Source organism: Myodes glareolus, chromosome 13, assembly GCF_982192425.1.
Source record: "Myodes glareolus chromosome 13, mMyoGla1.1, whole genome shotgun sequence".
Lineage (NCBI taxonomy): Eukaryota > Metazoa > Chordata > Mammalia > Rodentia > Cricetidae > Myodes > Myodes glareolus.
Genome location: NC_142038.1, coordinates 42904147 through 42923505, shown reverse-complemented (window position 1 = coordinate 42923505; position 19359 = coordinate 42904147). Strand labels below are relative to the sequence as shown.

Genomic DNA, 19359 nt, shown 5'->3' with positions numbered 1-19359 from the left:
TAGTCACAGCTAGATGTACCATGGCTTGCTAAGATCCCTTCAATCTCTTTCTCCTTCATGCCCACCACCTTATCTCCTAACTGCTTGCCTTTAGACTATCCAGGCAGCAGATAACAGCTATCCTTAAGTCCTTTTCCACGATAAAAATCGCCTTTGACATCAGCAGGACTCTTGTGCTCACTAGACAGATGAGTGACCCGAGGCGTGGTCCGGGTGCTGCAGCGCCGGCTGGCGTCCACACCCTGAGATCCACCGGCAGAGCCCGGGTGCTTAAGCACCTTGCTAAAGAAGCTTGTGACTCATGTAGGAGATAAGTAGAATGTACAGTAAACAGGACTCTGCTTAAGAGCACGGGCGTGTGGCGTCGGGATTATGTGTCCCCAGATAGCAAGGTTCTCCGGTTGTTCTGTCTGAGCTGAGCTGGAGTTACCAGGAGGTACAGCAGGAGGGGAATAGCAGCCAGTCCTTTTGCCCAGATTCTCTGAGGAACATGTTTTTAGTGTTCAAGAGATGAACTTGGCACAACCACGGGCACAATGCTACCTTGTCCATGACAGCCATGTACCAGGGTGCTCCTCACCACTCTGCCTTTATGCTCTTCCCGTGAGGCTGCCAACTCTGGGCTTTTGAAACACTGGACAATGACAAAGGACATCTCAATGACTCAAGGAACACCCACTTCAAACCCCTGGGTGAGTGTCAGTCTTCACCTCCCCTGGCTCTGGGCCTCAGCAATTTATTTCCATGATAATGAATCCACAGGCCCTCTCTGTATTTCATTAACATCCTGCAGATCCATGTTGCATTTATGTAATACTTTGGCGCCACTCCTAGCGCTTGATTGCTACTATAAATCAGCTGAATGTGAGGAATCGGCTAGTGTAAATTTTTTAAAAGGCATCTTTCGAAGTCATGCTCCTAGTAACAAGTGGAAATCCTGCTGCTCTTGGCTCAGGGGTACCGCTGCTGAGAAAGAAGCCTTACACCCGGATTGCCCACGTTTCTCCTGACCCATCCCTTTAGGTATATGGGTTAGAAGAGTATTCATGCATAGCTACTGAAACAAATAACATCTTTTTCTCCCTCTTAGCCAAGATTCCACAAGTATGTTCATGATGTTGCGACTGAGACTCTGAATTATGAGCATCTTATTAACAGCCAAGTGCTCCAAGGACACTGATGGGCACTTAGCACCACTGTGGACTCACAGAAGATACCCAGGGTGATGACTGAGTGATGTAGGTTTCCAGAGGCTGAATAGGAGGGGACTGGGGCCTGGGCTCAGAAAGACTATTTATCTGGAATGGCTGGATTATAAACTAGGTTGAGAAGCATTTGGAACACGTGACTTGAGGTGTAGTGATGACCTTGACTGCTGTGGCCCGTCACCCTGCCCTGGTGATACAGCAGTGTTGGTGCACCTTCGTCAGAAGTGAACTTGAAGGTACTTCGGTGACAGTGGTGGACACTGCTTCCCAGTGTGGAGGAAGAACAGCTTTGTTCGTGTGAATCAGCAAGACCTTATCATCATAGGCTGCCACACTTCGCAGGTCTGACCTTCGGTTTGCCTCCCAATAGCACTTAGCTTGCCCCCAGGTTTGGCAGACAAATGTATGGTGGTCATAGGAGCTCAAGAGTTCCCATCTTCCCAGACCAGTGTATACTGGGGAGGTAGCATCTTCAGAATGAAATACAGGAGTGGGTTGCCTTGCCTCTTGGTGCAAACTCGACTCTGCCTTTTAGTGTGCCTTGAGGTGTTCTCTCTCTTTCTCTCTCTCTCTCTCTCTCTCTCTCTCTCTCTCTCTCTCTCTCTCTCTCTCTCTCCACCTAGCATTTTCCTAGGCTTACTGGGTGGCCTTGGAGGTCACTCAGCTTTGCTGTACCAATCCTGCCCCCAATCACACAGAGCACCTGCCTCAGCTTCCATGACTCAGATGGGGAAGCAGCCGGCTACTCTGGTCAGCTGCGCTACGTCCTTGAGGGCAGCCTAAACACATCTGCACAGAGAAGAGCCATCTCTGAAAAGCCTCTTCCTGCGGCTGCCATTTTCCAAATCACTTTGGTAGAAAAAAATCATTTTGGTAGAAAGATCACTCTGCCAAATTTTATGCGGGTCTGTTGGATCCCAGTAAGAGAGATTTTGGTTGGAGAAATATTCATAGTTCCCAGTAAAAGTCACATCACCCTGATTAGAAAGTATTTTTCCTGCCCCCCGCCAGGGGGGCTTTCAGGGCCACACAAGCAGCCATACATCATACTAGACGTTTGTGTAAACAAAGCGCACAAAACCAGGCCAGATGGGAGTCATATAAGAAGCATGGGACTCTGGGGTTAGAGAGATGACTCAGAGGTTAAGAGCACTGGCTGCTCTTCCAGAGGTCCTGAGTTCAGTTCTCAGCAACCACATGGTGGCTCCCAGCCATCTAGAATGAGATCTGGTGCCCTCTTATGGTGTGCAGACATACATGCAGGCAGAATACTAATAAGTAAATCTTAAAAAAAAAAATAAGCAAATGAAATAAAAAGAAATGTGGTACTGCACTGAGTTCTGGTTTTGTACCCAAAAGAAGAAAAAGGACATGCCAAGAGGTTCAAGGGTGAAAGCCTACCAGAAATCAAAACCGGGTGGGAATGGGCAGTAAGACAGATGATGGAGTACCTAGTGTTACAGATGCCTGGCTCTCCCTACGAAATGATCAGCGCTCCTCCCTCCACCCCTAGCCCTACTTTTCTCAGCAGGAAGCAGGGCCCAGGGAGCTCTTCTCCCAGGGAAGAGAACTCCAGAAAACCCTAGCAACACACCCCCACCCAACCTGTGCCACTCAGCCTGCTAAGGACCAGATGGACACCTGAAAACATGTTTGTTTCCATTCCGGTTTTAAAGTTAGAAACATCCCCTAACCTCGGTCTTCCTGTGTCTGGACTGTGCTCCTTCATGAAATGACGATCCCCGTGTCAAAGCTATATTTACGGTCTAATTATGTTATTTTCCTTTTTCCTCTGGCTTCTCTGGTTCTTTCTTGGCTCCATATATCCGACTCTTGATTAGAAATCCATGCTAACCCACTTACGGCTGGTTATTGAGAAAATATCATGACGGGATAAATGAAATCTCTTTATGTTTAGTCAGCACAACCTGCATCCTTCTGGTGCCAGCAAAAGCCTCTGGGGCTTTGGGAATTTGAAAAATGTACGAGCCCAGTTTACAAATACAATATCCACATGGCTCCCCCACTGGACCCAGAGAGTGGATTTTCATCCCAGTCTTTGGCACAAGGAAGTTACTGCATTTGTTCAGGCATGTGCCCATGCTATGCCCATCTTCTGCCCCAGGCAGAGCAATCACAATGGAGCAACATCCCAAGAGGTACTCGCGAAGTAAATGCAGGGCCATTCCAACTTAGAAAGAAAGGCTGAGAGACTGAGCCAGCCAGGAAGGTAGGAAAGGCCCCACAAGGTCACCTTCAGTCAACTGGGAGTCCATGATAAAAGACACACAGATAGATTATAGTTAGCTGAGTGTGCACTGTCAGAATTTCCCTGGCAAATCCCTAAGAAGTAATAGGGAAAGAATTCTGTAAAACTCCTTAAGCATTTTGGAAAGCAACTAATGCTCCTGTGCATCAGAAACCAGGAATGACCAGGAAAAGTGAAAGGCAGACAATTGCCGCCTTCCTAAAAGAGGAAACCTCAACTGAGAAAAAAGCCCCTGCAGTGGGAAGGAGAATCAGGGCGATCTGAATGGAATCAGAATGCCAGCTCTTTCAACAAGACAGGGCCAGACTGGGTCAGCTAGACTGATCCACAGACTGTCAGCCAGCAGGGACAAACAGCGCGGTTGATGAACTGACACACGTGGTAGACAGAACCTCATGGAAACATGCCGAGAGAGAGAGAGACATGGAGCTCAATCTGATCGTGATGCTTAGAAATACAAGCTGGGCAGTGCTGGTGCACGCCTTTAATCCCAGAACTTAGGAAGCAGGGGAAGATGGATCTTGGAGTTGGAGACGAGCCTGGCCTACAGAGGGCGTTCCAGGACAGCCAAGGCTACACAGAGAAAACCTGTTTTGAATAAACAAAGCAAACGAAAAGAAAGAAATACAAGTCCACGAACCAAAATCAGCAAGTAAATGTTTGGGCACAGCTCAATTCCAAGGGAACAGGCAGCTAGGGACAAGATGAAATTGAAGAAGAAATACAATAAATATCCTCATAAAGATACAAGAAGATACTGCTTCATTTAAAAAGATGATTTCAGCACCAAAATTAATAAACACGAACTAATAAACTAAGCCACCACAGTAACTACAACCAAAGATTAAGTGAGCTGCAAAACCTAGCTGACAGGTCCATCTCTATGAGATGCTACCGTGTATTTCACATGTTACATACAGACATCATGTATGTAACATCAACAGAAACATGCAAGAGCTTAAGTTTTGATTCGTTTGGTCTTGGGATGTAATGTAGGTATAAAATGCATATCATATTGAAGTGGTATTTGGGGTATAGTGGGTTAAATAAGATATTCTTTAATTGACTTTTTCATGTAAGTACTAGAAGACGTGAAGATACTACTCTGTTGGACAGACATACTCTGGGCTCAGGGGGAAGTTAGGTTGTGAAAGACAGGTCTAAGTGCATTGGCATCTCTTTCTCTTTGGAAAAGAAGTCAAATGTGGGAGAAGAAACACTGAAATATGTGAGGAAAATGTCTAAGAACTGAGGAAAGACATGAGGCCTCCCTCCCAGTGGCAAGGGTTCCTGATGCTGAAGAATGCAGTTCCACTAAAGATGTCTAGAGAGGGGAAGATGCTGGCTTTCGTTATCACCAATTACCTAATCTGGAAGAGTCTAGTCAACGTGCAAACCAGCAAAATTTTCTTATGTGCAAATAGAATGACTGTCTATTTGTCAACATCCAGCAGTCACTTTTCAAAATAGCAGGTCTTTCCATTTCTAGCCTGCAATGTTGGGGCACGAGTAAGGCATATTAGTGCCTTCTTCTATCCAGGAAGACCAATATGACCCTGGAAGGACTGGAAGGAGCAGCCGCCATCCGAGTGTGCCAAGAAGCCCTCACAGCTGAAAGGAGCAACATGGGGGCATGCGGGTTGCTTACCGTCGGATGGCACTGGCAAACTCTGTGGCCAGGTCACTGTCACTGCTTGTCCTTACTTCAGCCAATGACAAAGCTGGGGAGGCAGCATCAGCACACTCCTGGGGAGAACAAACGTAGTCACTGTCAGATGCGAAGCAAAGTCCAGGGGTACTCTAACGGCCATCGCCACTGTGGGGTACAAGACAGCAGTGCCATGCCTGTGGGACCTGTGGGCCAACTGGTGGAAAGCCAGGCAGCAAATCTGAGTGTCTCCTCTGTTCCCAGATTTCCCGTGACCTTCATGTGCTGCCCCGAATGAGGAAAACCCCTGAGGGACACTTACTGCACTGGCATGGGTCTAAATCTGCCACACACCACTACTCCCTTGTCACTAGGAAGGACCCTCCACGGCACTTGGGTCTTGTCTTACCATTGTCTTCATCCACCACAGGAGAAACCAAGGCACTGGGGTTACCCTGCCCAGTTACTAGATAGAAGCTAGCCAATCCAGAACTCAAAGCCAGGCCCTCTGGCCCCATGTGAGTCTCTTCAGAAGGCAAATATATGTAAATGTCCTTGCTGACACATACCAGCTCGCTTTCTCTAGATGGGGGAGCTTGTTATGTTCCACGTAATCATAAAACTCAAGTCCCCCTTCCCTCTCCTCCCCATGCAGCAGCATCCCACAGAGACTTCGTGTCGTGGTTTAACAGACAGGGGTTGTAACATCAGAACTCTTGAAGTGACAAGCAAGCATTAGCCACGTCTAAACAAGAACGCGATTTTCTCTGCAGATATGCTAAGCAGTGGGTATCCTGCAAAATGAGGTGGCTGGCACCAGGGGCTAGGTGCCAGGGACCAGGGATAGACACTGATGATGATGTGTTCCAGGTCTGAGAATAAGCAGCTTATTCTATGTGACAGGAGACAGACTGTAAAAGAGAGTTATATCACAATATATATACATCACAGGCACTAAAGTCCAGATGACAGGAGACACACCTGCCCCGCAGCCTACTCTAAAATACTGTGGCCCTCTTCCCGGGGGTGCCTGGCCAACGTGTTCCCTCTCCTGTGCCATTCACCTGCGTTGTGCCTCTCCAAATAACGGCTCCCAGAGACCCAAGTGCAGATTCTAGAAGCTCCTTTCCTTTTAATGCATCCACGGTTGATGTTAGCATTTCATAAGACTCCCTGCCTCGCCCACGGGGCCTTTTGATGTATGACAATGTCTGTTTCAGGCAGACATGAACAGCAGAAAGCCTAACGCAATCTGGCTAGGATCTAGGAACCAGCTACATGAGCTGGAGAGAAGCTTCACAGAGAGGCGGGATCACGCCCTCCAGGACAGAACAGGTGCTGTCGGCTCATCTGTGACCCGCCACCTGGATACATGCAGTCCATGGACTCGAAATGGCTTGTCCATTTTGAAGAAAAAAAAGTTCAGAGAAGAATATTTTGCCACAAGCCATGGATAGGACACTCATATTGCAATGCCTATCAAAGTCTCGTCAACAGACAGGGCTCCCATTCTCATCCAAGTTGCCCGAGGCTTTTGCAGTTCGTGTATGCAGGAAACTCTGGTTTTCCTTGGGCAGCTGGTGCTGGTTTGATGGACAAACTCCCAAGAATTTTCTTTCTACCCTGCTCACCAAAAGTTTGGCTCTTTTCTCTATGCTGGTTTCCTCATCTCTAGCAAATAACACCAATGAATAGCCTAGACTCTAAAGTGGAAGACTTTACTGAAATAGTACATGAGCCAATATCTGAGAGTCAAAATAATCATCTGACTACTGCGTTACACACACTGGGGGCACTGAGTACCTCAGTTACTTCACTTCTTACAGAGACACTTTTCAAAGGCACCTGGCCTGGCCTGGCCTGGCAGAGAAATGTCTGTGTGTTGAAGCCACTGCAGAGCACAGTACTCTTAGTCAAAATAAATACCAAGAACTGTGAGGAAATGTTCATTCACGGGCCTTTGGCAAGAACTCACTAAGTCCATTTTACCACACCCTAAGAACATACATAGACAGACTGGCGCTCTGTTGAAGGTTCTGTCCCAAACTGACCAGCAAACTTAAAAGGCCATGAGGAGCTTCTGAAGGTGAATGTAACAGAAAATGTCTCCTTAAACCTGGATACGGTTACATGAAGCGCCACCACATAGCCCCCGCCTGAGTGGTACTGCACTTGGCCTAGGAGCTTCCAGATCCTGAGCCATGCTCATCCCATGGCTCCCTGATTCCCCACTGTCCTTGGGATAACACTGCAAGCTGAGCCTTCCAACCAACACATTGATTCCCTTCCATCTCAGGTTTTGGGTCTCCAAGCCTTGCCTGGCTGGAGGCCTTGTTGATCTCCACTCTACTTCAAAAGACTAGCTCCCACCCCTACTGAGTCCCTCTCCTCTTAAGTCTTTGATCTGGGGGACCTGACCATGGGACCTCACAGGGCACTGGCGGTTGAAACCTGCATTTGGGACACCCTCTGACTGTACTATGAACACGGTTGTCCATGGGCCCCAGCAGACATTCCTGGACAACAGCAGTTCACCTTGGTCTGGCATGCTGTAGCATCTAGTCATAGCCTGCAAGAGAATAGGTGTGTGGGGTGCATCAGGGTCTCAGGACATCATGGTCAGCAGAGTGCCGTACTGCGAGCGTCATGGGCTCACCTGCAGAGCGAGGTGGGGACGCTGACGCTGCCAGCTGTTTGTGCAGCGTGCTTCAGATTTCATAGCTATTTAGGAAGCAGCAATCATGTCACACAGCACCAGTGCCTGCCCTTCCGCCCTCCCTCCCACCCTTTCTCTTTTCCTCCCTCCCTCCCTCCCTCCTAAGTACCCCACTTTGCAGGAGACATCCTGCAGTACCTACAACTGCAGTGAGAAACTGTTTCCGTGGCCAGCCAGTCAGCATTTGCCTGCAAGTCCTGCATCTGAGCACACTAGTGTCAGGGGAAGTTTGATATTAGGAATATTGAATGGATGTGCTGAACAGGCAGTTCCCTGAGTGAGGGACGGATAGAATTCATTAGGGTCTGAACCATTTTGGTTTCTTTCTTTCCAGTGCAGCTGTCAAAGGGAAATGCAAAATGACAGGATGATCTCGGATTCTCGCAAAGACCCCTGGGGCACGGGAGAGGGGCTGAATTGAATACGAGAGTCTGTGAATGGTTTTACTTGAAGCCCGGTCTCTGTTCATATATACCTTAATCCAAGGCTTCCCTCGCACCTACCCTTCCTGCTTCCTAAGGCACTGAGAGCTAGGTGGTGGAGAAGGCAGGAAGTGGCCTGTTAGCCAGGTGTAATTTAATCCCTGTGCCATTGTTTATAGTAGCAGGGCCTCTCATCTCTGTGGAACCTTATTTTCCTCCTATAGATGCAGACTGGCATTCCTTGCGCCGACGTTTAAGGGAGATAAGCACAGATGACCACATGGAAGTGCCAGCATCTCAACCCAGCGATGGCTGTCTTGGGGCACAGCTGGAAGCCGGGTGAGACCACTGCACAGGCCACTTCTCTGATAAGACAGTGATGTGCAAGAATGCCCAAACTTTGATAAAATGTGAGATGTTGTTTTTTAATGGGGATTTGGTTTCTTTACAAATATCTCATAACCTCTGGTGCCTGTGTAAACAAGGAAACTGAGGCAACAGCATGAGAGATGGTCCAAGGTAAAGGCAGAAGGTAATGCCCACTGAGGGTACCCATATGCCATCTTAGTAAAGGCAGACAGTAATGCCTGCACTCAGGGTACCCGCACGCCACCCTGGCCCTACCTTGCCAGGCTTCTCTTTGCCGCTGCTGCTTGTGGAGCTCAGAGACCGCATCCTCTGCTCCTTCTGCTCCTCCACCTCGGACTTGAGGTGCTCGATGTGCACCAGATAGGCCTGCTCCTGGGCTTCCCTCGTGCTTAGCTTCAGCTCCAGGGCCTTCTTCTCTTTCTCCAGCAGGTACAGCTGTGCCTTCAGCTCAGCCATCTCTTCCTGTGGAGCAAAGCACGTGAAGCCAATGAGAAGCTTTTCTGGTACACCCGAAGGGCTGCCATGCCAAATGGGTGCATAGGAAGGCCTGGCTATAAGCCATGATTGCACAGCCCAGGTATCACTCCCAAAGTTGGGGACAAACTATCTCCCCACATCTGTCCGAAAGGCTGATAGGTAGACAAGCCAGCTGCTTTGTCATCCTGGGGGCTAGAATTTCTACATGGGTAGAATTCACAGGCAAGCAGACGTTGCATTGGTGCAAGGGAAAACCTTTTAAGATGCTAGAGGACCCCAAATGGACACAGTTGCCTTGGAGAGAGTCAGTTCTCTGGCATGGAAGGTCAAGGTGCATCCACCGAGGGTCGTGGAGGAGATATCCATGCAGAGAGATCTGCCTGGGCTCCTTTCCACTCCCCTTTCACTCCCATGACACCATATTTCCTGTCACACTTGTCACGCTGCAGCTGAGCCAGGAGGGTCAAGGAATGCTAATTAGAATAGCATCTGCTTCCGAAGGACCAAATGAAATTAGCAGGAGCGGTCCCCTACTGGAAATTACCCATCAGATAAGGTCCTTTTGTTTTCCCCATGCTGGGAATTGAACCTAAGGGCATGTGCATGCTGAGCCGACCCACAGAGAGGCAACTTCTGAAAATCTAAAATGTTTAACTGGTAGTTTTCTTTGAAGTAAGACATGAATTCAAAATAGGTAAGTGCTAGCCTGGACAAGCAGCCAGAAAACTGGCAACCACCAGTCTTCCCTGGGCACATAGCATTGTTTAAAGAGTCCACAGAAAGTAAAAAAAAAAAAAAAATTCATCTTCTGAAAGTAAGGTAAGAGTTGAAGGGTACCCATCAAGGCTTGTCCTCCTTAGGCACAGACAACACTAGTCACTGTGCTCAGTGGCCTTTTAGAACAGGCTAAACCTACTTTACTATGATGACCAGACATAACCAAAATGGAAGGGGTTTTTTCATGGGAAGCCTTTACATCTGAAGGCTATGGCAACTGTGTATGCTGAGCTCATGTCACTCTCAGAACACACACACACATACATACATACATACATACATACATACATACACACACACACACACTCACAAAGCAAGCTTACAGGAAGGAAAGGAGAATGTCTGTGGAGTCCCAGAAATATGGGTATCAGTCTGAAGTTGAGACTCACAAGGTGGCTTGAGGCAACAGTTTGCTCTGACTTCCTGATATCTGTGGTATTAGGTTCATGAAAGAGCTGGCCTTGGCCTCTGTGAGGCAGACAGCCATGTTGATGCCACCTATGTTAGCAAAGACTCTTGAAGTACTACCTGAATAAAAGACTAGGAAACGGCTTTTCTGGGGCTGTGGAAAGGCAACTTGTCATCTCTTGGGCTATGGGTGAGGAAAGAAATAAGCTCTTTGGAAAAATCAAAATTCAGGCTTGTATATGGATGATGCAAGAATCCTCATGCCAAAACATTAAAATGAATACCAGACCTCTGCAATCCACAGGTCACAAGGGAAAAGGACAGGCAGAGTCCTGGGCTGTGAGATCCCACAGAGACCACAGAGACATGTTCTCCAAGGAAGACATGTACATTCCACCCCAAGAGGAGATGGAAATGAGCCACTCTAAGGGAATCACAGTTAACATATGCTTTTTGTGTATGTTTGTTTTCTGAGACAAGATTTCTCTGTGTAACAGTCCTGGCAGTTCTAGAACTCTCATTGTAGACCAGGTTGGCCTCAAACTCACAGAGATTCTCCTTCCTCTCCTTTTGAGTGTTGGGATCAAAGAAGAGGGAATTATAAAAGAACCAGGTGGATCATCCAGAGAGGAATGGGGTTTACTCAAAAGCATTTCTATGCTGAAACAAAATGGTGAATTCCAACGTAGTCCACTGGCTAGGGAATGTGTGGGTCTGCACACACCGCTGGACACATTAGAGAAAAGGAGATGGGGCTGGTTGTCAGTTTCCCAAGTACTCAGGAGGAGAACCAAGCCTGAACATGGACAACCACTGCTCCAGGTCCTGAGGTCCATGGTACGGGTTCTCCCAGCTGCTCACCACTTCTACACCTTCAAAACTGTCCAAGGTGAGTGCGGTTTAATTTGAGTGGCAAAGGCAATATTAGAGCATTCAAACACATGCATGCACACACACACACACACACACACACACACACACACACACACGTCTTTCCTTGGCCAGATTAACAGTAAATCTGTCACAACACACATTGACTGAACTATAAAAAGAAAATGCTTAGTCTATGGATAAAAGAAAACATGATGTTTAGAGTGAAAAATAGAAGAACAAGTTAATGGCTCATGTCACATGGTACAAGAGTCTGCAAAAGAAGCTCCTGACTGGGACACAGTCAACTATAATCATGTACTCAGGGCCAAATTCCTAAGAAGTCCTCAGAACTCAGCTGAAGAATGGTGAGCACTCTGAGCGGAGTGGCTGGATGGAGAAGAGAAAAAGGAGCAGGACAGGTTAGTACCAAGGAGGGATGCCTGGATTCCCACATCTCTTCCTGCTGCCCCACATCTTCCATGATTTAAACACCAGCATCTTAGAGAGGGTATGAACAGGGCCTGGCAGCCAATCCAGAGCTGAGGACCCGTACCAGCTGCTCCAATCAGCCCCCACTGCTGTGGCTCCATTGAGAGGCAGGGCACCCTGAGCCGAAGGGATGGCAGTGTAACTAATTGCCAACAAAGAGCAATGGATTCTTCCTCTATAAGTGCTGACAAATAGCTCAGCCCATGGGTGAAGAGCCCAAGATCTTGGTAGGACACTGGCCAGAATTGTTCTGCCAACTCTCATTGGAGGGCACCAGTTCTAGACAGACTTAGAGCTCCTAATGGCCCAGGGTGACAGGAAACCAGAGCTTCTTGCCAGAGTCTAAGCTGGCTTTGCCATGGTCACCTCCTGTTCCAGCTCCCACCAGCATGGGTGATCCAATAAGGACTTTCACCACTCGTGAGACCAGGGATCATCATGCACTGATAAAGGCTGCAGGTCTCGGTTAACCTGGTAAGGTATGGAGCTGGGCTACTCCCCAGCTTCCTCTAGAGTTCAACTGCCTTTCCAATAAAGTCCAGCCCATAGGACTTCTACACAAACCAAAGCCGCCATTCTCCGGAGAGACTGGCTATCTATCATCTGGACAGAGGGAATTACTAACTGAACTCTGCTGCCATGTTCTCAGGGCCCTGTGAGGTACCCCTCTAGGTGCGCCCAACAAATGAAACCTGCAGCACACCTTCATGGCCATCAGCTCCTGCATCAGCACGGCATTCTCCAGGTCCAGCCTCTGGCTGTCGCCCCTGGGCTTGACGTCATAGCTGAGCGGGTCGATGTGGATGCTCTCCAGCTCCAGCATGGTCAGCTTGACAGCCGCTCTGTCGTTCTTGAGCTGCTGGATGTAATCCTTCAGCCTCTGCTCGTCTTCCTTAGTGAACTCCGTGTCACAGCTGCTGGCTGTGGAGCTGGTGGTGCTGAGGGGCAGAGAGAAAGCCCACACTTCAGAGTCATCGCCACTAGACCTCATCTCCTCTCCGCAACTTTATTCAGGGGGCAGTCCATAAAAAGGAAACACATACACACACAATAGACAGACAGACAGATGCTGAAAGTACATTTTAGATCATGATGTAGACCCTAAAATGGAATCCTGAGATACTAATTCCTCAGAAGTAAAGACATGTCTACAAAGCTGTTTCTTATAATAATGTGATATAAGATCAAGTTATCATATGACAGAATACATCAGAAAGAGCAAACAATGTGAATATTATAGATAATTGTGATGATAGGAGAGATAGCTTAAGTGAGGAAAGAGATGAACAATGGTATATGTCTAATAGAAACAGGTGACATGGGGACGGGGCTTAAAAACGGGAGCTATAGAACCTATGTCCATGACCTATAGATTGGGTGTGCTCCTGTACTCCTGGCATACAGAAACCCCAGGGAGTGACAGAGTTCCTGCAGGGGTGGAAGTGGGAAGGAATTCCTGGAAGGAATGTGTAAGACTGACAGTGCCTGGTGCTTAGGATGCAATGAAAAACAAGTGTGGGGTGGGAGAGATGGCTCAGAGGTTAAGAGCCCTGGCTGTTCTTCCAGAGGACCTGAGTTCAATTCCCAGTGACTACATGGTGGCTCACAGTCATCTGTAAGGAGATCTGGTGCCCTCTTCTGGCCTGCAGGCAGACATATAGGCAGAATACTGTATACATAACAAATAACAAATCTTTACGAAAAAGAAAAGCAAATGTGTACAGCATGGTAGCATGTTGGCACTAGATGTCTCTGGACTGCCACAGCCCAGTCTTGAGGACTCAGGCCGATTCTGTGGGCCACTGGCAGCCCATGCTGCATGGTGACTTGGCAGATGATGCCAGACATAAGGCGTGCCCAGCTGAACATGGACCTGTGGTGGCCTAGACCGTTTCTGAGAAACCAAACCACCATGAAAGGGAGACGGAGACAGCTGTAGCCTGCTGTGCCTACTGACTCAGGAGAAGGCCCACAGGTTTCTCTGCTTTTGCCATTCCTTCCTAGCGAGAGATCCCTCCTGCAACTGGTTTGGGACTGATGGCAGAAGGGCAAAAGCAGGGCCCATGCAGCCCTCAACAAAATGATCTGAACTGGCGGCATTGCCTGCTGTTATAAACTGGAAGCTCAAGTGAAGAGACAGTGAGGGCCTGATTGACTGTGTGTGGCTGTAAAGTAGTGCTAAGAGCCTTCTACAGCGCCATCTCATTCCACAGCCCCGCCCTTTCCCTTTCCTTCCTGTAAGCTTGGGTGTGTGTGTGTGTGTGTGTGTGTGTGTGTGTGTGCTCGTGCGTGCGCGTTCTGAGAGTGACCGTCACATGAGCTCAGCATCCACATTTGCCATAGCCTTCAGATGAGAAGGCTTCCCATGCGAAAACCCTTACTTTCAGAAGATGAAATTATTTACAACGCAGCCAGGGCAGTTCTCAGCATATGATACATCACTGAAAAGACAAAGCCGGCTGGAGAGTTGGCTCTGGCATGAGGAACAACTGTTGCTCTCGTACAGGACCTGAGTTTGATTCCTAGCACCCACACGGTGCTTCGCAACCATCTAAAACTTTAGCAGCAGGGATCAGAGCAAACATCTGCGGGCAGCAAGCATGCATGTGGTGCAGGTACATAGATGCAGGCATAGCACTCAAACACCTAAGTGGAAAAAGCCAAAGCCAACTGTGGTAGCTCAGGTTTGTAGTCTAAGCTACTCTGGAGACAGAGGCAGGAAGATTTCTAGAATCTAGGAGCTGAAAGCCAGTTTACACAAGATAGTATGGCTGTCTCAAAAAAAAAAAAAAAGAAAGAAAGAAAGAAAGGATGATATGAGAGAAAACAAGGCTTCCAGAGTTTGTAGGGTAGAGGCTGGAGCTATGCTGCTCGTCCCAGTGGCCACACAAGGTGGAGGCCACCTAGGGGGGTGGAGTAGCCTTAAGTCTGAGAACAAATTCTAGGATGGGAAGCTCCTGGGGGTGTCTCTACTTGGTTTGTCCCTAGCGGGCTTCTCACCAGCCATTCTAAGGGACTGTGCGGCTTGGATAAGGTACAGTTGCTTCATGAACAAGGCGAGTCTGGCCATCAGGCTGAACACTCTCAGGTACTGCGAAGGGTGCTTACTATGCCATCTAGCTGGGCTGCAGTACTCAGGCACTTTCGAGACACCTGATGAGCTGATACTGCGAGGGTCGATTTTGATGCTAGACAATTTTGTTGATAGAGGAGTGTAGTCAACATATATGTCCCTTGATGGCCGGGAAAGGAAAAAAATTCTGCCTCTAGAGACAAAGGATTCAACTAAAGTTCTTCCTTTGGGGCTCTGAATATCCTGACACTCCAGCCTCTATATTCAAATTCCTAAGGCTCACTGCATGTACGTCTGGATATATGTACTGCTGTATTTAAAGAGACACATGTAGCCGCATCTATAGGTCATATCTACATGCATCTCCTATTGGCTCTTTTCCTTTGTGGAAATCGCATACTGGAGTAGCACACTAACTCGGGACCCAAGCATCTTACACACTGGAGGGCCACACTCACCGGGACCCCAGCATCTTATGCCCTGTGGTGCCATACTCACTCGGGACCCCGGCATCTTACACACTGTGGTGCCACACTCACTGGGGACCCAAGCATCTTACACACTGGAGTGCCACACTGAACTCAGGATTCAAGCATCTTATACACTGTAGACTTCATGTTTCCTGACTGGGACATAGCATTAATGCTTTCTTTGTAAAATTATGATAACAATTAAACAAAGTGAAAAGTAAGGTACTTAAATCAGCATATCGTAAGCACTCACTAAACATAGCTATTATTTATTTCAGAAATATCAGGGTGTTTATCATAGGGCACCTTTTTAGGCCCTTAAAACCTTTATGGGACTCATATTCTAGTAGCAGAGATAAGCAAATGGCATTATATAGGACAGCTGACATGATGTGCACCGTGGCAAAAAGTGAAATGAGAGACTTGGGAAATCCAAAGTTGGGATGGGTTTATTATCTGAAATAGCAAACGGGAAGGCCTGTGTGATAATGTTACAACCCGCTAGACCTAAGGGAGGCAAGAACAAGAACTGTGTGGATCTTTGGAGGGAGGCTGATCAGGACTGAGCTTGCAGAACACACAGAACTCACAAGCAGCAGGCTTGGCCAGCAAGGAGAAGTTATGGCCAGTGCAGAGCCAACCAGCTGCTAGCAACAGGAGGATGGACCAGGGGGGTCTGCAGCCGGGTGTCACAACACGAAGGTTTATGAGGATAGTCCCTATCTTCTCTGGGGTTAGAATGGATGTTACTAGGTGCTTGTGAGAGGAGACCCTGGTCAGATATGCATGCCCAGATCTCTCTGGTCTGAGGAAAAGATGAAGTGGGCAAGGGAAAGGCAGCGAGGTCCCTGGAGGAGCCACTCCAACAATCGTGGGGGAGATGGCAGAAGCTTGGAGTAAATGAGAGCAAAAAGAGTGGGGGAAAGATAAGAATAAGGGATTACCATGTGCTGTGTTTTAGAAAGGACGAGAAGGAAGTAACACCACCTCCCAGCCAGAGCCTCGGTGCTACCCCTAACAACCCCTGGCAATCCCTAAGAATCCCTAACAACCATGCATGCTGCTGAAGGAATCAGGGCAGGGCCAGGCAGACCTGCAACACGGGGTATGGTAGAGCAAGTCCTGCAGAATACGCCACTCGCCTGTCTGCAAACAGTTCAGCGGCAGACGTGCTACACGTATTGACCCCTTCAGGTAGGGCGCACTTCCTGCCACTCAGCAGTGGCAAAGGGACAGAAGGTGAGAGTTTCCCAGGTGAAGGGCAACAGAATTTAAGCTCGGAGGCAGCTCGGAGGCAGCATTGTTCACCAGGCATTCCACAGGGTGGAGTGTAGAGATTGCTCCCTGGAGCCCGGGGTTTATACACAATGAGGCAAGAGAAACAACAGGGCCTCTCTTTGTCAGACAGCTGGGAGGCAGCCTCAGCGTCAGCAATGAAATCTCTCCCCACTACACCACCTTAACTGGGGGACGGGCTGGGGGGAGTACAGGCCAGTCCTTTCATTTAAAAGTTATTTATCAAATCAGATACTGAGAATCACCAACACCCATTTGCCAGCCAGCCACGTGACACTTGGGCGTCTTATCTCCAGACCACAAGTTTTGGAAACTATGACATTGATAGCTAAAGCAGCCTTGCTAACTTTTATTTCCAAATAGAAACTGCAAAGATCCAAAGAGTTCCAAGTTAGGGCTCTCTGGCTTTTCTGTCTAAAGGGATAATATGGAAGAATTTCTATCCTGGGGGTTAGTCTGCCCCATCAGCCCTCAGACAGTCTCTGAGGTAGTGGCTTCAGTCTCACTAGGCTTGTTTTAGGGTGGCACTCCCTTCGCCCAACAAACACCCACAGTGCCAAGACTTCTGGGAGTGGCTAAGGGATGACAACAATCTTTTCCTTAAGACAAACTCCATGCTGTGCCTGCCACCAGAACGGCAACAAATGGAAACTCAGCAGACAACCAACTGGTTGGCCTCACATTTTCTTAGGGGTGGGGCTGCTGTGTACTGAGCTGCTCAGGTGAATGCTCACGATTCTGGCAGGTCTCTGAAGCCAGTCACACCTGCACAGCCTTCTTTTGGCACGCCCCAGCCTCACGGCCCAGAGGGAATTGCCTAACTTATCTGGCTGCAGTCAACAGGAACACTCGTGGCTCCTACCTCCCAGAGTGAGGGAAGGACCAGCTGGTGGTACCTACCCAGTGTGCATTCTGGGTGAGGAACAAGGACAAGAGACACTGTGGGGGCAGCTGCATGAAGATACCCACCACCAGCCTCAGTGTTCCCTGGAGGTCAGACACCTGCCGGCATGCAGAAAAGCTGCAATGGAGGAGGAAAAGACAAGAAGTTGGTTCTCCAGGGCCTCAAAGATCTGGAAGAACATTAGTGGGCAGAGAGTATCCGGTTTCATCGTCTCCTGAGGCTTACGGTTGGTCACTGGCCAAAAAGGACAGTTTTGGTTTCTACTGACTTTGCTATACATGAAGAATAAAAAGTACAGACTATCCCAGTCCACACATCCTACCATATTGGGAGATAAGAGCTTACACTGCTCTTCCTCAGAGAAAACTGAATTTCAAGGCAAGCACCACAGCCCACGCCAGGACAGCCTAGCTCTCTTTCCTCCCGTCTAGGACACCAGCAGGGAGCAGATCAGGCAAAGGTAATTACAACTCTGCTTCATGCCCTTAATGTTCCGCAGCCCAATTTGATTATGATAATGGTAAAGAAGGAGAAGTCACTGGCCCTTCCTCTGGCCTCCCGGGGGCTGCTGTGGGCCGCTGGGCGAGGGCTAAGTCATCCATTACCTCTCCCCGCTTGGAATGCAGGATGAGCTCAGCTGTCAAGGGGAATAAATCACTTTCTAGAGGCTGGAGGTGCTCCGAGAGCAGGATGGAAGGCAAATCTGCCGATGAAGAGCCCAGGCATGCTCAGCCACACTTGCCTGCGCTTAGCTCTAGTTTTCTGAGGAGCCAGACAGGAGTCAAGGTTTCTTTCCGTGATCCTCTGCTTGGATACAGCACCAATCAAGACACCTGATTAGTCTGCAACAGCTAATTGCCGGAACATTGTACCACAAATTCACTGCTCAAGCTGCTGGCCGCAGTCCAGGAGAGGTACATGACTGCCAGGCTCAAAAACAAAAAACAAAGCTAGGCGGTAGTGGTGCACGCCTTTAATCCCAGTACTTGGGAGGCAGAGGCAGACAGATCTCTGAGTTCGGGGCCAGATTGGTCTATAAGAGCTAGTTCCAGGACAGACTCCAAAGTTACAGAGAAACTGTCTCAACTCCTCTGCCCCACCCTCCCCAAAAAAGTCAAAAATATACTCTTACCCTCTGCCTACCCACAAACCCTTGCCTCTACCTGGTCTGTTGTCCAATACGTCATTAAAATTAGCTCTAGACACCAAATGCCATTTCTTCTGTTCCTCTGCACCAGGTGCCATCTCTGACTCCCAAATGACCCATCCTGGTCACCAAAAGAACCAGATGGCCCCACCCCATGATGGGCTTTTCTTATGGCACTAACGAACCAGTTAGCCACGGATATAAATGCAGGCTGTCTGCCGATTTTCTGCCATCTAGAAAAGGCTGCTGTAACAAGAGGAAAATGTCAGCCAGCACAGAGCCACAAAGGTGGGATGCAGAGCCTCGTGCGTGGCTGCTCACCTGCAGGACCTGTCACCAGGAAGTACGGCAGCCCTGGGCCTTCAGCTAGCATTTATCTCATGCTAGCCTTCCAATCAGGACCCCTCTTAAGCTGTTTTACATATTATCTTACGTATTATTACGTACCTATCCTTTGCAGTACCAAATCTTAATTTATCAAGCCCCAGTGATATTATGGAAGTCTATCCCAAAGTATTACCCAGTGTCCTGGTGGGGATTCTAGCATGGGAAAGTACAAGATTGTGTACTGTGCATTTTGTAATGTTAGGATGTTAACTGTTGTCTTTTAAAATGGGTGAACGGCTTTGACTGGTTCCTAAAGTTAGGGCTTAAGAAGAAGGAGAAAAGTACAGGAAGCACTTCATGTTGCTACTGTAGTCACATGACAGGAAGAAGGAAAGAGACTAGGACTGAATCAGTGTGTCTCAGTTGGGTGCTGGCGCTCACTAACACTAGCAAGTACCAATATCCTGCACTTAGAACACTCTCCCG

General features: G+C 48.4%; 1 protein-coding gene across 3 annotated transcripts in view; it reads right to left on the bottom strand.

Moving 5' to 3' along the window:
• The window catches only part of Mcc (MCC regulator of Wnt signaling pathway), a 378705-nt gene that overhangs the window by 8825 nt on the left and 350521 nt on the right, over positions 1-19359 (bottom strand). For all 3 annotated transcript variants that reach the window (XM_087896076.1, XM_087896075.1, XM_087896074.1), the window contains 3 exons: positions 12360-12594; positions 8888-9094; positions 5126-5223 (listed from right to left, as the gene is read on the bottom strand). In XM_087896076.1, the coding sequence (XP_087752202.1) occupies positions 5126-5223; positions 8888-9094; positions 12360-12594 (540 nt within the window). The remainder of the gene's footprint in view (positions 1-5125; positions 5224-8887; positions 9095-12359; positions 12595-19359) is intronic.